The 12,500-nt window shown below is 37.5% G+C and overlaps 1 protein-coding gene across 4 annotated transcripts; it reads right to left on the bottom strand.

The window, feature by feature from the left end:
- Window positions 1-6,412: 6,412 nt before the first annotated feature.
- Window positions 6,413-12,279, bottom strand: LOC113100947 (NLR family CARD domain-containing protein 3-like). 4 transcript variants are annotated; one of them, XM_026265431.1, is made up of 5 exons: window positions 12,118-12,279; window positions 11,765-11,846; window positions 11,522-11,638; window positions 8,806-8,922; window positions 6,413-8,321 (listed from the first exon to the last, which is right to left on the bottom strand). In XM_026265431.1, exons 2-5 carry the CDS (start codon window positions 11,812-11,814, stop codon window positions 6,413-6,415), a joined length of 2,193 nt encoding a protein of 730 aa, XP_026121216.1. In that variant the 5' UTR covers window positions 11,815-11,846; window positions 12,118-12,279. The 4 variants fall into 4 exon arrangements, with proteins under 4 accessions (XP_026121216.1, XP_026121215.1, XP_026121217.1 ...); XM_026265430.1 differs by having other exon boundaries at window positions 6,413-8,324; window positions 12,118-12,276; XM_026265432.1 differs by having other exon boundaries at window positions 6,413-8,324; window positions 11,522-11,632; window positions 12,118-12,275.
- Between the last annotated feature and the right edge of the window lie 221 nt (window positions 12,280-12,500).

Below are 12,500 nucleotides of genomic sequence, written 5' to 3'. Positions count from 1 at the left end.
TAAAATGCTCTGCAGTACATTTTGACATTTCAGAACGTTAACTTCTATTTCTGTAGTTATTTTGGTGAAAGTAACTCAAAAGTAATACTGGAGTCATGTAACGCATTACAATTCTGAGACAGTAATATTGTGATGGAAGGAATTACTTTTAAATGACAGTAACAAAGTCATCTATAATGTTTTACAGTTTGGAAGTAATTTGCACAACACTGCTTGTAACGCTCGGCCTAAAATAAGCTGACTACACACAATAAACTTTTCTGTTACCTCTTAATAGTGGGGTTTGAAGGAATGCAGGAAACTATAATAACACCGCAATAAAGAATGAAGGCCAACCCAGCGTGTATTATACAAGAAGACAGAAGAGAAAAAAAGTACTAGATATACACAATATATACAATAAATATATGAGGGTGAGTGAGTAATGTCCTTGGAAGTCCAATGGGGCTTCTCGGGTCGACATTAACACACTGACAAAATTATATTCAGAATTAAAAATATTTTTATACCACTTTTTAATGTGTGATTGTGTAAAGGTGATCACCAGATACCAACCTTTCGTGAACTTGCTTACACTCGTTCTCATGGAGGGTCTCTGTGTGTGAGTGTGTGTGTGTGTGGTGTGGTGTGTGTGTGTGTGTGTGCGTGTGTGTGCGTGTGTGTGTGTGTGTGTGTGTTCGGTTCGGTCTCACCGGTGCAATATTTGGAGTCCGGGAGCAGGTTGAGAACAGCGCTGTCCTGTGACGAAGTCCTCAGTAAAATAATCCAATGGCGTCAGGTTATTTCCACGAGGAAGCAACTCAAAGTCACAGATAAATACAGCAGGTAATAAGGATCAGGCGATCGATCCCTAAATCCTAAAGTGAGCACATTGACGTCACAGGGATTCCCGCATGACGAGCGAACTCTCGCGAGAAGAAACAGAGTCCACAGTTCTCAACGGGGGCAATACAAACACAGAAACGTTAACCCTTAAGGCGCCAGGGTTTTTTGGAAAAAAATGTTGTATTTTGGCATCAGATTTCAAAAGCTTGTGACTTGAAAGGGCTTAAAGATAGAGATCTACCGTCAATTAGAAAAATGTTTGGCATGATCGAAAGTTTACGTGGGGTGTAAATATACTAATCTAATTTGCATAGTATGACGTCACCATGGGCGACTATCTCGAATTTCATAATATTCAGGAAATATTAGGTATTGAATTGATGTTTTAACATATTTGCATGTTTTTGTGTGTGTATATGTCTTTTTTATCCTCATTCCAAATGATCAGAACAGAGGAAGCCAACAATAAAACAGGAGAAAGTACTAAGTGCTGGGGAAGTTGTGGCCTAATGGTTAGAGGGTTGGACTCCCAATCGAAGGGTTGTGGGTTCTAGTCTCGGGCCGGACGGAATTGTGGGTGGGGGGAGTGCATGAACAGCTCTCTCTCCACCTTCAATACCACGACTTAGGTGCCCTTGAGCAAGGCATTGAACCCCCAACTGCTCCCGGGCGCCGCAGCATAAATGGCTGCCCACTGCTCTGGGTGTGTGCTCACAGTGTGTGTGTTCACTGCTCTGTGTGTGTGCATTTCGGATGGGTTAAATGCAGAGCACAAATTCTGAGTATGGGTCACCATACTTGGCTGAATGTCACTTCACTCACTTCACTTCACTCACTTACTCACTTAAATTATTACTTTATCACTACACTATATAGTAGTAAAACACATGTGAACAGTAGCTTACTTTTTGAGAAAAAAAAACGAGAAAAGTAGTAGATTATTACTATATTACTGTGCCATAGTAAAATACATGAGCCTATTTTTTGATCAGTTGACCATCTATCTGCCCAATCAGGCATCTATGTGACACAGTTGGGTAGTTCTTGAGAGCATGGTTTCCTCTCATTCATGGCATGACACAGCGCACCTTCTCCACACAGACTGCACCTGTACTGTCTGCCGGCCGAGTATTAGAGCGTGCGCGATCAGCAACAGCTCTCCTATGGACACTATGACCACGTTCACCTCTGTTACCCGCTTCCCCGTTGAGCAAAGGCTCGAAACGATCGCTTGTTCGTGCTTCGTGAACACTCTCGCCTTGCACGGTGGCACCATTGCGCTGCAAAGATGTACCGCGAGACGTGCGATCATTAGACGGCCGATCGTCATTTCCAAAAGGCAAATATTCCCCTTCAGACTCAGAATCGGTGAACAACATTTGCAACACATCCTCTTTGTATTAGCCATCTGGCGATTTTCTCTCATAAATCTCACGATTTACACTCACGATATGAAATAAATTGCTCCCGCATCAGTAACATGAGAGCTCGACACTTTGAACAGAAACAATGCATAATGTTGGTCTAGAATCAAAGTACTACGTGTCTGCCATCTAGTGGAAGGGAAAACAAATGAGATATTACACCATATAAGGAACTACAGTCTATTTTATTAAGGATGACGTCTTGTTGCAATGTTGCGACTTTGGCGCTTAGAGGGTTAATAACAGCTGTGCCACATCAACAATCAGATTAAAATTTAATCAACAGCTTTATAAACGTATACCTCTTATGTGGGCCGAGCAAAATAAAGTAAAATTAATATTGTGAAATATTATTACAATACAAAAAAAAGTTTAAAATTTAAATATTAAATGTAATGTTATTCCTGTGATGCAAATCAGAATATTCTTCATCATTATTCCAGTTTTCAGTGTCACGTGATCTTTTAGAAGTCATTACAATTTATTTTAATCTTAAGAAACATTTCTGATTATTATCAATCTTGAACATTTTGCTACTTCATATTTTGTGTTGAAATGATGCACTTTATTTTTTGATAAATATAAAGTTTAATGAACAGCATTTATCTGCATTTATCAATATATTAATTAAATTGGTAAATGCATTTATTAAATAAAAATTTTAAATTCCTTCACACAGTTTTTGTCGCTTTCATGAATGATTCTTTTTTTAAATCTTATACAAATGTTTGAGTGGTATCATAGTTTACACAAAAATATTAAGCAGCAAAACTGTTTTTAACATTGATAATAATCAGAAATGTTTCTTGAGCAGTAAATCAGAATGATTTCTGAAGGATTGTGTGACACTAAACTTCTTTGTAAACAACAACAGATTTATAAATGTTTCTAATGATGAAAGTTGTGTTCCCAAATACAAATTAAAGCGTCTCAAACCAAGCGCAGCACTAACAGTGAATCAGAACCAGAAACAGTACAGTAACAGCAGACATGGAGCGTCACACTATAGTCTTTATAAACTCATCCCTGCAAATAGTCTCTTATGTTAAATCACACTATTCATTACACAGCTGAGCTTTATATTGATCTGTATTTATATGTACAGAGTAGTGGTGTGTGTGTGTGTGTTTCTCCATCACTCAAGGATATCAGAACCTGAGATCTCCTACACTGTGAGATATTATTCATACTTGCAGATAGTACTTAACAAGACGAGCTATTAGCACTTAGTGTAACAGAATCCATTTAAAGGTGTTGCTAATGCAGAAACAGCTTTAACATGAACACAGAAGTCCACACATGAACAAGAAACAAAGACACACAATGTTTTACTTTCTGTATCTCTGTCTCTTTATACAACTATTGTGTTTTCTGGCCGATTTGTTTTTCACTTCACAAATATTTTACAGTGTGTCATATATAATCTTACCACAGTTTCTCCAGTTTACAGTGAGGATCCTCCAGTCCAGCACAGAGACGCTTCACTCCTGAATCTCTTATTTTATTCAGAGACAGATCCAGTTCTCTCAGGTGTGAGGGGTTTGATCTCAGAACTGAAGTCAGAGCAGAACAACCTTCATCTGTGACGTCACAATATCTCAACCTGTAGAGAACAATGACACACTCTTCACTCTCTCAGATCAGATCAGTTTAGCTGTGAATCCATTAGTAAAGAGAAAGAACAAATCAATGTGTGATGAATCATTGGACTGAGATTTAAAATGTCAAAAAAGAAATCAAAATAGCATAAATAATTTAAAGCCTCATTCAAAAAGAAAAAAAAAACCTCCTTTACACTCTCAGGATTTTTAATGTTTTATGTAGACATTAATGCAAATCTATTTAATGACACTATTAATTACACAGCTGAGCTTTAATTTTATTTTTCAATCTGTATTAATATGTATGGAGTAGTGGAGTGTGTGTGTGTGTGTGTGTGTGTGTGTGTGTGTGTGTGTGTGTGTGAGAGAGAGTGTATGTGTGTGTGTGTGTCTGTCTGCAGTAAGAGTGTGTTTGTGTGGAGTCACAAATACACAGAAAGACTTTCACTAATGAATGACAGGAAAAGTTGTTTGTAGAATAAAAAGATATTTGTGAATATGGTTTTTATTTTCAAATATCATTATATTATTTGCCAATATTTTTATATCATTTTTAATATATTTTTTTGTTAATCTCAACATTCATTTGTGGATCATAATCTTTTAATTTGTAATTATGCAACAATTCTATCTCCATGCACCTAGCCCTAATATCAGTTATTAAAATAATCAATATTCCTCCATCGCTAATCTTTATGTATATATAATATCACTGTACTATAAACACAGTTTCATCTCTCAGAAGCTGCTGGTCACTGCAGAAGAGTATTTGATGAATCAAGCTGCTAAAGGAGTGTTTTCTGCTTCCTCCTGATCACTTCTGAAGCAGAACAGCAGCGGAGAGCAATGAGGAGACGAGGAGAGAGATCACATGACATCAGCTAATCAAAACAGAGCGCATTTATCATAAACCCAGCGTTTCTGACACAAATATTCATCTTTTCAACATGAGTCACTGTTTGAGCAAAAACACCTCGACCTTCTGAAATCAAGATACATTTACTGAAGAAGAAGAATCACTTCAGATAGAAAGACCTGTTTTCTGAAGAAAGAAGTAAAGATTCTGCTAATGGCAAGAAAAATTATCGTTTTCCCTTTGAATTATTAATATTATTTTTCTTACCTCATTGGCAGCTTTTTTATCTTACTTTGAGCAAATTTTTTTCCGAAAACAAGATTTAAAATCTGAAATAATTTTGCTTCTCAAGTTAATTGATCTTGATTCAGGAATGTTGAGATATTTGTTCTAGAAAACAAGACAAAAATCCTAAGAAAATCATTGTTTGCAGTGAAGTAAACTGAGCACTTCTGAAGTTCTGTGTTTGTTATTCAGAACAAATTCAAGCAGCAGTAAATCTCAAGACTGTGTGCATGTGCTTATGTTTTACTGTACGCTACACAGCACTGCATCAGATTTAGACCGTATTTCACTGTATTCTTCACATAAAATCAAGAAAAGCTGGTTTACTTCACATCGGATCATTAAAAGTGTCACCTGTTCAGTGCATGGATTTATATTCTGAATGAATCAAGGTGAATCATTAATCAAGGGGTTTCAGAACGGCAGAATTCACACAAATCTCTGCATTAATTCAAGAAATCAACAGATAAATGAGTAAATGAGAAGAAGGAGCAGGTTTGTTGTGGACCTGAACCGTGTCTCTGACATTGTTGAGCAGCGCTCGAGCACTAAACTACTGATGAACTTTTCCTGAAACACACAGAAGAATCTTCTCCAGCAGCGTGTTCACGAGAGAGAAGCTCTTCATTCCTCTCCTTCACAATCATAAAGATCATCAGTGGTGTCCTGCACATCATTGTTTTGAGCTGACTGTGAGATCTGATGCTCTAGAGCTGGATTTGTGTTTATTATAGTCTTCAGATCCTGATCTGATATATAGACCATCTTTTATTTCTGTGTTTGGACACTAATGTTGTGAATCAGAGCTTGTTCTGTAGTCATTCACAGAAATGAGTCACATCTGAGTTTGTAAAAGTCATTTTCACAAAAGGCTGACGTGTAACTGGATATTTAACACAGATCTCATTAAATGACAAACTCTTAGCTTGTTCTTTTATTTGTGACATTAATGTGTTCACAATGCTGACAGAGTAAATATGTGTTAGAAAACTAGACTTATATCACTCATAATACTAACATTCACAGGAATACACCTTTTCTATGGTTTGATTTATTTTATGGCATGATGCAGATCTCTTTAAATGTATAATAATGTAAAATAGTGTCTAGTGTTGTCCAGTAAAGAGTCAGACACTTCAAGCACAAGTGAAATGTCTGAAGGTCAGCTTTACTGATCAATGTGTGGAGCGTCTCTTTGCTGCAGCTGCTGCTGATTTAATGAATCAGTTTCTCATGTGACGGGGTTGTTTTTACCCGCGCCGCTAACACACGCTTTACTCTAATATCTACTGTATTAAAAACACCTGTCCTGACTCCTTTAAGATTCTGTTATTCAGGAGAAAATCTCTCATTCAGGAACATTGATTTTAAAGGAGTCAGATTCATTATTAAATATGATAGTTTAGTGGATGATGAAACACTCACACAGCTTTTCTGCAGTTGATCACAGCTGGTATCAGTCTTCTTCTCCCCTCAGCTGATGTGTTGTATTTCTTAAGGTCCAGTTCATCCAGAGGCTCCTCTGACATCTGAATCATGTAGGAGATTGTTGAGCACTGAGCAGGAGAGAGTTTCTCTGAGTGTTTGTCTGATTTCACAAACTCCTGAATCTCTCTGAACAGAGTCTGATCTTTCACTTCCAGCAGACAGAGGAACAGATTGATCGACTGATCAGCTGAGAGATGAGGACGATCATTTTGATCTCTGATCTTCATTTTAATGTACAGTGTGGTTCTGCTGATGGTCTCTGGTCTGTTCTCTGTGTGTGTCAGTAGATCCTGTAAGAGTCTCTGATTGGACTCCAGTGAGACGCCCAGCAGGAACCGCAGGAACAGATCCAGACGTCCATTCTTACTCTCAAGAGCTTTATCTACTGCTGATGTTAGTAGATCATACAGAGAGACTTCATCAGATCTGTTTAATCTGAATTCATGCAGTGTTTTCTTGTTCTTTGTTAAATAGCAGTAAAACTGATAGAAAGCAGCGAGAAACTCCTGAACGCTCAGATGAATGAAGCTGTAGACTTTCCTCTGATGAATCACAGATTCCTGCTTAAAGATCTCAGTGCAAATCCCAGAATACACTGAGGCGTCAGTGACGTCTATGCTGCTCTCAATCAGGTCCTCCTCATAGAACATCACATTGCCCTCCATCAGCTGTTTGAAAGCCACTTCAGCAAGTTTCACAATCACTTCTCTGTTGGACGGCAGGAGTTTCTCTGGATCTCTCTCTTCATACTTCTGCTTCCTCATGTTGATCTGAATCAGCAGGAAGTGGATGTACATTTCAGTCAGAGTTTGAGGGACTTCTGCTCTCAGATCTTCTTCCAGGAGCTTCTGAAGCACAGTGGATGAGATCCAGCAGAAGACGGGGATGTGGCACATGATGTGGAGGCTTCTTGCTCTTCTGATGTGTGAGATGATTCTGCTGGCTTGATGCTCATCACTGATTCTCTTCCTGAAATATTCCTCCTTCTGAGGCTCAGTGAATCCCTGAATCTCTGTCAGACGGTGGATGTATTTGGAGGGGATCTGATTGGCTGCTGCTGGTCTGGAGGTGATCCAGATGAGAGCAGAGGGAAACAGCTCTCCTTTCATCAGCTTTGACATCAACACAGCCACTGATGAAGTCTCAGTCACATCACAAACTTTCTGAGCGTCTGAAAACATCAGTGTGATTCTGCTTTCATCCAGACCATCAAAGATGAACACAACTTTACACTCCTCATAAATCTGTGAGTCCAGATCTTGAAGTTCAGGATGAAAGTCCAGCAGAAGTCTGTGAAGACTGTACTGATGATCTCGGATCAAGTTCAGCTCTCGAAATGGAAGCACAAACATGAAATCTACATCCTGATTGGCTTTTCCCTCGGCCCAGTCCAGAATGAACTTCTGCACAGAGACGGTTTTTCCGATTCCAGCGATGCCTTTAGTAAGAACAGTCTTGATCTGCTCTTTCTCCTCAGATCCAGCTTCAGCGGAGGCTTTAAAGATGTCATTGCAGTAGATTGGAGCGTCTTGTGAGGGTTGTGTTCTGGCTGTTTTCTCCATCTGTAAAACCTCATGTTCTTCATTCACTCCTTCTCTCTCTCCCTCTATGATGTAGAGCTGTGTGTAGATGCTGTTCAGGAGGCTTTCATTCTCCTGGAGTTTCAGTCCCTCACATAATCTCTCATACTTGTTCTTCATGCTGGTTTTGTGCTGCTCTTTGACTCTCTGTAGTTCATCATTCACTGCTTGATCATGTTTATTCAGAGACGCTGTAACGCTCGTGTTGTTCAGACAGAAGACAGAGGAGACTCCTCCAGAGATGCTTCGCTCTCCATCTGCTCTGCTGAAATATCACAAGAACAACTGATTAAACATGTCGCAAAATAAAGGATGTGTAAATTAACATCTAAACCGATAGAGATTTCAGTCTTGTATTTTCTGTATAATTTCAGTTTGTTGATCTGTTTAACTCTTTGTGTAATAAAATCATAACTCATCTCTCTGTCAGGACTCGACAGTGTGAGCATTTTACTCTGATCTGCAGCAAACACTAGATGTGTGTGAACAGTGAAGTGTGTTCAGGAGCACAAGAGCCAATAAAACAAGCTCCTGCAGCTCCTCACAGAGTCTTCAACACCTTACACTGCAGAACAAACATCTTCATTATTATTCTTTACTCTCTTAAATGAGGAGAATCACCATACAGTCTGAAGTGATCATTATTGTAGGAGCTCGTGTGCTCATTGTGTCGAGTGTCTGTTTGTATTGAGTGTGTTTCTAACTCCCATAAAGCAGTTAAATCATCACCACATGATTATCCTCACCTGGGGTCAGAGGTCACTGCTTCATCACTGAGGTTAGGAGGATGACCCGGCATGGATCTATCACTCTTCAGAGACACACAGCTGTGATCAGGAGATGAAGATCTCTGACTGCAGATCCTGAGAAAACACAGAAATATATATATATAAACTGATTCTGAGCTGCACTTCTGGGTAAGTGTGTTATTAACTGTTCTTCATGATAAAACACTAGAACTACTGCTACTACTGTCTAGTCTATGAACATGTTTCAGGTTTAAATATCACTAAATGTCATAACTGTAGGGCTAATACACTATTTCCTCAAATAATTTGGTTTTCCAGCATTTTCGTGTATTTAAACCCTTTCCAGCAGTGACTGTATGATTTTGAGTTTCATCTTTTCACACTGAAGACAACTGAAGGACTCACACACAACTATTACAGAAGGTTCAAACGCTCTCTTCTGGGAAACAAGTAACTTTCTTCTGTAGTGTCTGAAGGGCAGTACTAAATTAAATATATACAAAATAGGAAAATGTACACATGTCCATTCTGAGGGACTCAAACACAACTATTACTGAAGGTTCAAACCCTCACTGATGCTCCAGAAGATAAAACCATGCATTAAGCCATGGGTTAGTGGTTAGAGAGTTTGACTCCTAACCCTAGGGTTGTGGGTTCAAATCTCAATCATATTTGGCTGAATGTAACATCACCTAAGAGCCAGGTGTGAAAACCTTGAACAGAAGGGAGATGTGTATAATTTTCTTATTTTGCCTAAATAAATAAATATATATATATATAAAATGACATACTACCATCAACAAAATTAATGTGATTTTCCTCACTTCTTTGTCCTCCTCCCCCTCCTGCTTCATCTCTAATAGCTGCCGACATTTGCAATGTTTTTCATTAATAAAATTAATAAAATTAAACACATTACGCACAATTTTCCACAGCACAGCACAATCAGTCAAGCTCATATCACCAAAAAGATAAAACAATACATTAAAAGCCAAGCGTGAACACTTCTCGAATTTAAAAAATGTAAAGTTCAGGGTAAATCTAACTTATTTTGTCTTCTGGGAAACAAGTAACTATCTTCTGTAGCCTCTGAAGGTCAGTACTAAATGGAATAATATAATAATAATTTTAGAGATGGGTTGTCTTCAGTGTGAAAAGGCTCTCCTCCACTCATCATCATAGACAACTCTGTAACAACAGTGGAGTCATTCAGGTTCCTGGACACCACTATCTCTCAGCACCTGAATTGAGACACTCACATCGACTCCATCGTGATAAAGACCCAGCAGAGGCTGTACTTCCTTCATCAAACACCATCTCCAGATTAAACAACTAACACATCAATCATTACCTGTGTTCTGTAATTCATACTCCATCTCTAATCACTGCCTCTTTCTCAAGAACTCGATAGATACATATGCATATCTCTTTATGTATACAACTGTATATAGAGTAGATAATGCACAAATCTGTACATAAATCATCTGTTCCAGATTCATACACATTATTCTTATTATTATTTATTGTTAAGTTGTCCTATTTAAATGTTTTCTGCTCTCATCCCATATATGTATATATGTTGGTAAGTCTGTATGTATGTACCAAGAGCATCTTAAAAACCACAACAAATTCCTTGTGTGTCTGCACACACTTGATAAAGCAGATTCTGATTCAGATTTTCTCTCGTGGACTATATGTACATCTTTTATGTGAAATATCTTATTCAGATCAATGCGAAATAAACAATAACATGCATTTTGTATGTCCCTTTTTTTTTAGTAAAATAATTCACATTTTGCAGATTTTGAAAGGGGGATGTAAACTTTTGACCTTAACTGTAACTTTGATAGAAAGGTATGAAATGGATTACAATCAACCAAAAATTCAGACGACTGTTAGTATAACAACCCTGCTGAGTCACCTTTAAGTCACCTTTATTTATAAAGCACTTTAAACAAAATACATTGCGTCAAAGCAACTGAACAACATTCATTAGGAAAACAGTGTGTCAATAATGCAGAATGATAGTTAAAGGCAGTTCATCATTGAATTCAGTGATGCCATCTCTGTTCAAAGAGAATAACAAAAACAAAAAAACAATAGAACCATCAGAAAAAAAGTAGTGTGTCGTGTGCTTGGGACATGTTCCATTAGGATTTACTGGTTTTAACAAGTCACCAATAGAAGGTGAACAATTACCAGTAGAGACCATGATGTGACGATGTCTATTTTTTTTCAGCAGGGAATATTTACACAACTATCAATACTTTGTTGACCAATTACCAAGCAATGCATAACTTTGTTCAGTCTGTGGTGTAAAAAGGTCACATTAGCAATTACAGAAAAAAACACTTTAAAACATGGTCAGGTCAAAAGTGTCCCAATTTTTGGTCCCAATTTTTTATTAATTTTACTGGTAGTCCACTGTATGAAGAATTTAATGGTAAAATACGTCACAGTTTACTTTATTTTGCTATCATCACTTACATAAATGAAGTATAGTGTTCTGCACCCACTAGCAAAGAAATATCAAATATAATATCTGGTGTCTTAATAATTTTTTGTTTGACTGTATGTTAAATATCAGATAAAGGTAGAAAATAAATCTATTAACAATGTACAAGAATAATTTCTCATATGTTTTAGAAAATATAGACACTGTTTTGATCATATAAAATGACATGCTATAAATAATATTTATATAAAACTGTACCTGAGATCAGTCTTTGTATCTTCACTCTTAAACAGTATTGGAGGATCCATAGACCGATCACTCCTCACAGACACACAGCTGGACTCTTCTGATCTCTTCTGATCAACTGAACTATAACAAAACAGATTTAATTATTTATGATGATAATCATTTTAAAGGCTAATTTTAACTTTAAAGGCAGACTCAAAAACACCCATCTCTCATCATTGAAGGTGATTTAATACAGTGTTTTCTTCGAAGTACCTGCATCCTGGAGAAAACTCTTGATCTGTGGATGTTTGTGTGTCCTCCATGATGAAACAGAATCTGATCTCCAGCACTGACTCTGAATAGAAATGACAAACTCAATAATTCAGCTGAACGGATCCTGAGAGAAACAGATCATGAGATACACATGTTCAGATACACAATGTTAGTCGTGTGTTAACAAATGATCAAATAAACCACACACAACACCAAACACCAATCAAACCACCTTCATCTGCTGGAAAAAGAAAATATTAAACGTAAAAAGTAAACATAGAGGACATATAAAAATAATCGTCGTTTAAATGAAATCCGAAAGCGGAAGTCACTGTAAAACACTCAGCACTCACCTTATTTACACAGATTCACAAAATCCACCGCCTTTCTATGAAGCAGCTACACGACAATCATACTTTAGCTCCTCTGAAACACTTTGATATTCCGTACAGAATCGATGCTGGCTGTTTAATTGGAAAAACATCAACTCTGAACATTTGCTTTCACTTTTGATTTGTGACGCGAAAAACTGACGTCACTTCCTGAGCGCGATCTCTCATCCGGTGCACGTTTGATCCAGTTTTACAGGCTTTCACGTCTAACATACTAATAGAATACATTATATCAAACTTCAAGTTATATATATATATATATATATCGCTTTGCCTGTAGTGTGTAAGCGAGCGTCATTAGTCATCAGTGGGAAAACGTTACATGCACGTTTTAGCATACAAAA

Source organism: Carassius auratus, unplaced genomic scaffold (assembly GCF_003368295.1).
Source record: "Carassius auratus strain Wakin unplaced genomic scaffold, ASM336829v1 scaf_tig00217422, whole genome shotgun sequence".
NCBI lineage: Eukaryota > Metazoa > Chordata > Actinopteri > Cypriniformes > Cyprinidae > Carassius > Carassius auratus.
The sequence above is the reverse complement of the archived record's forward strand: the minus strand, read 5'-3'. Positions and strand labels throughout refer to the sequence as shown.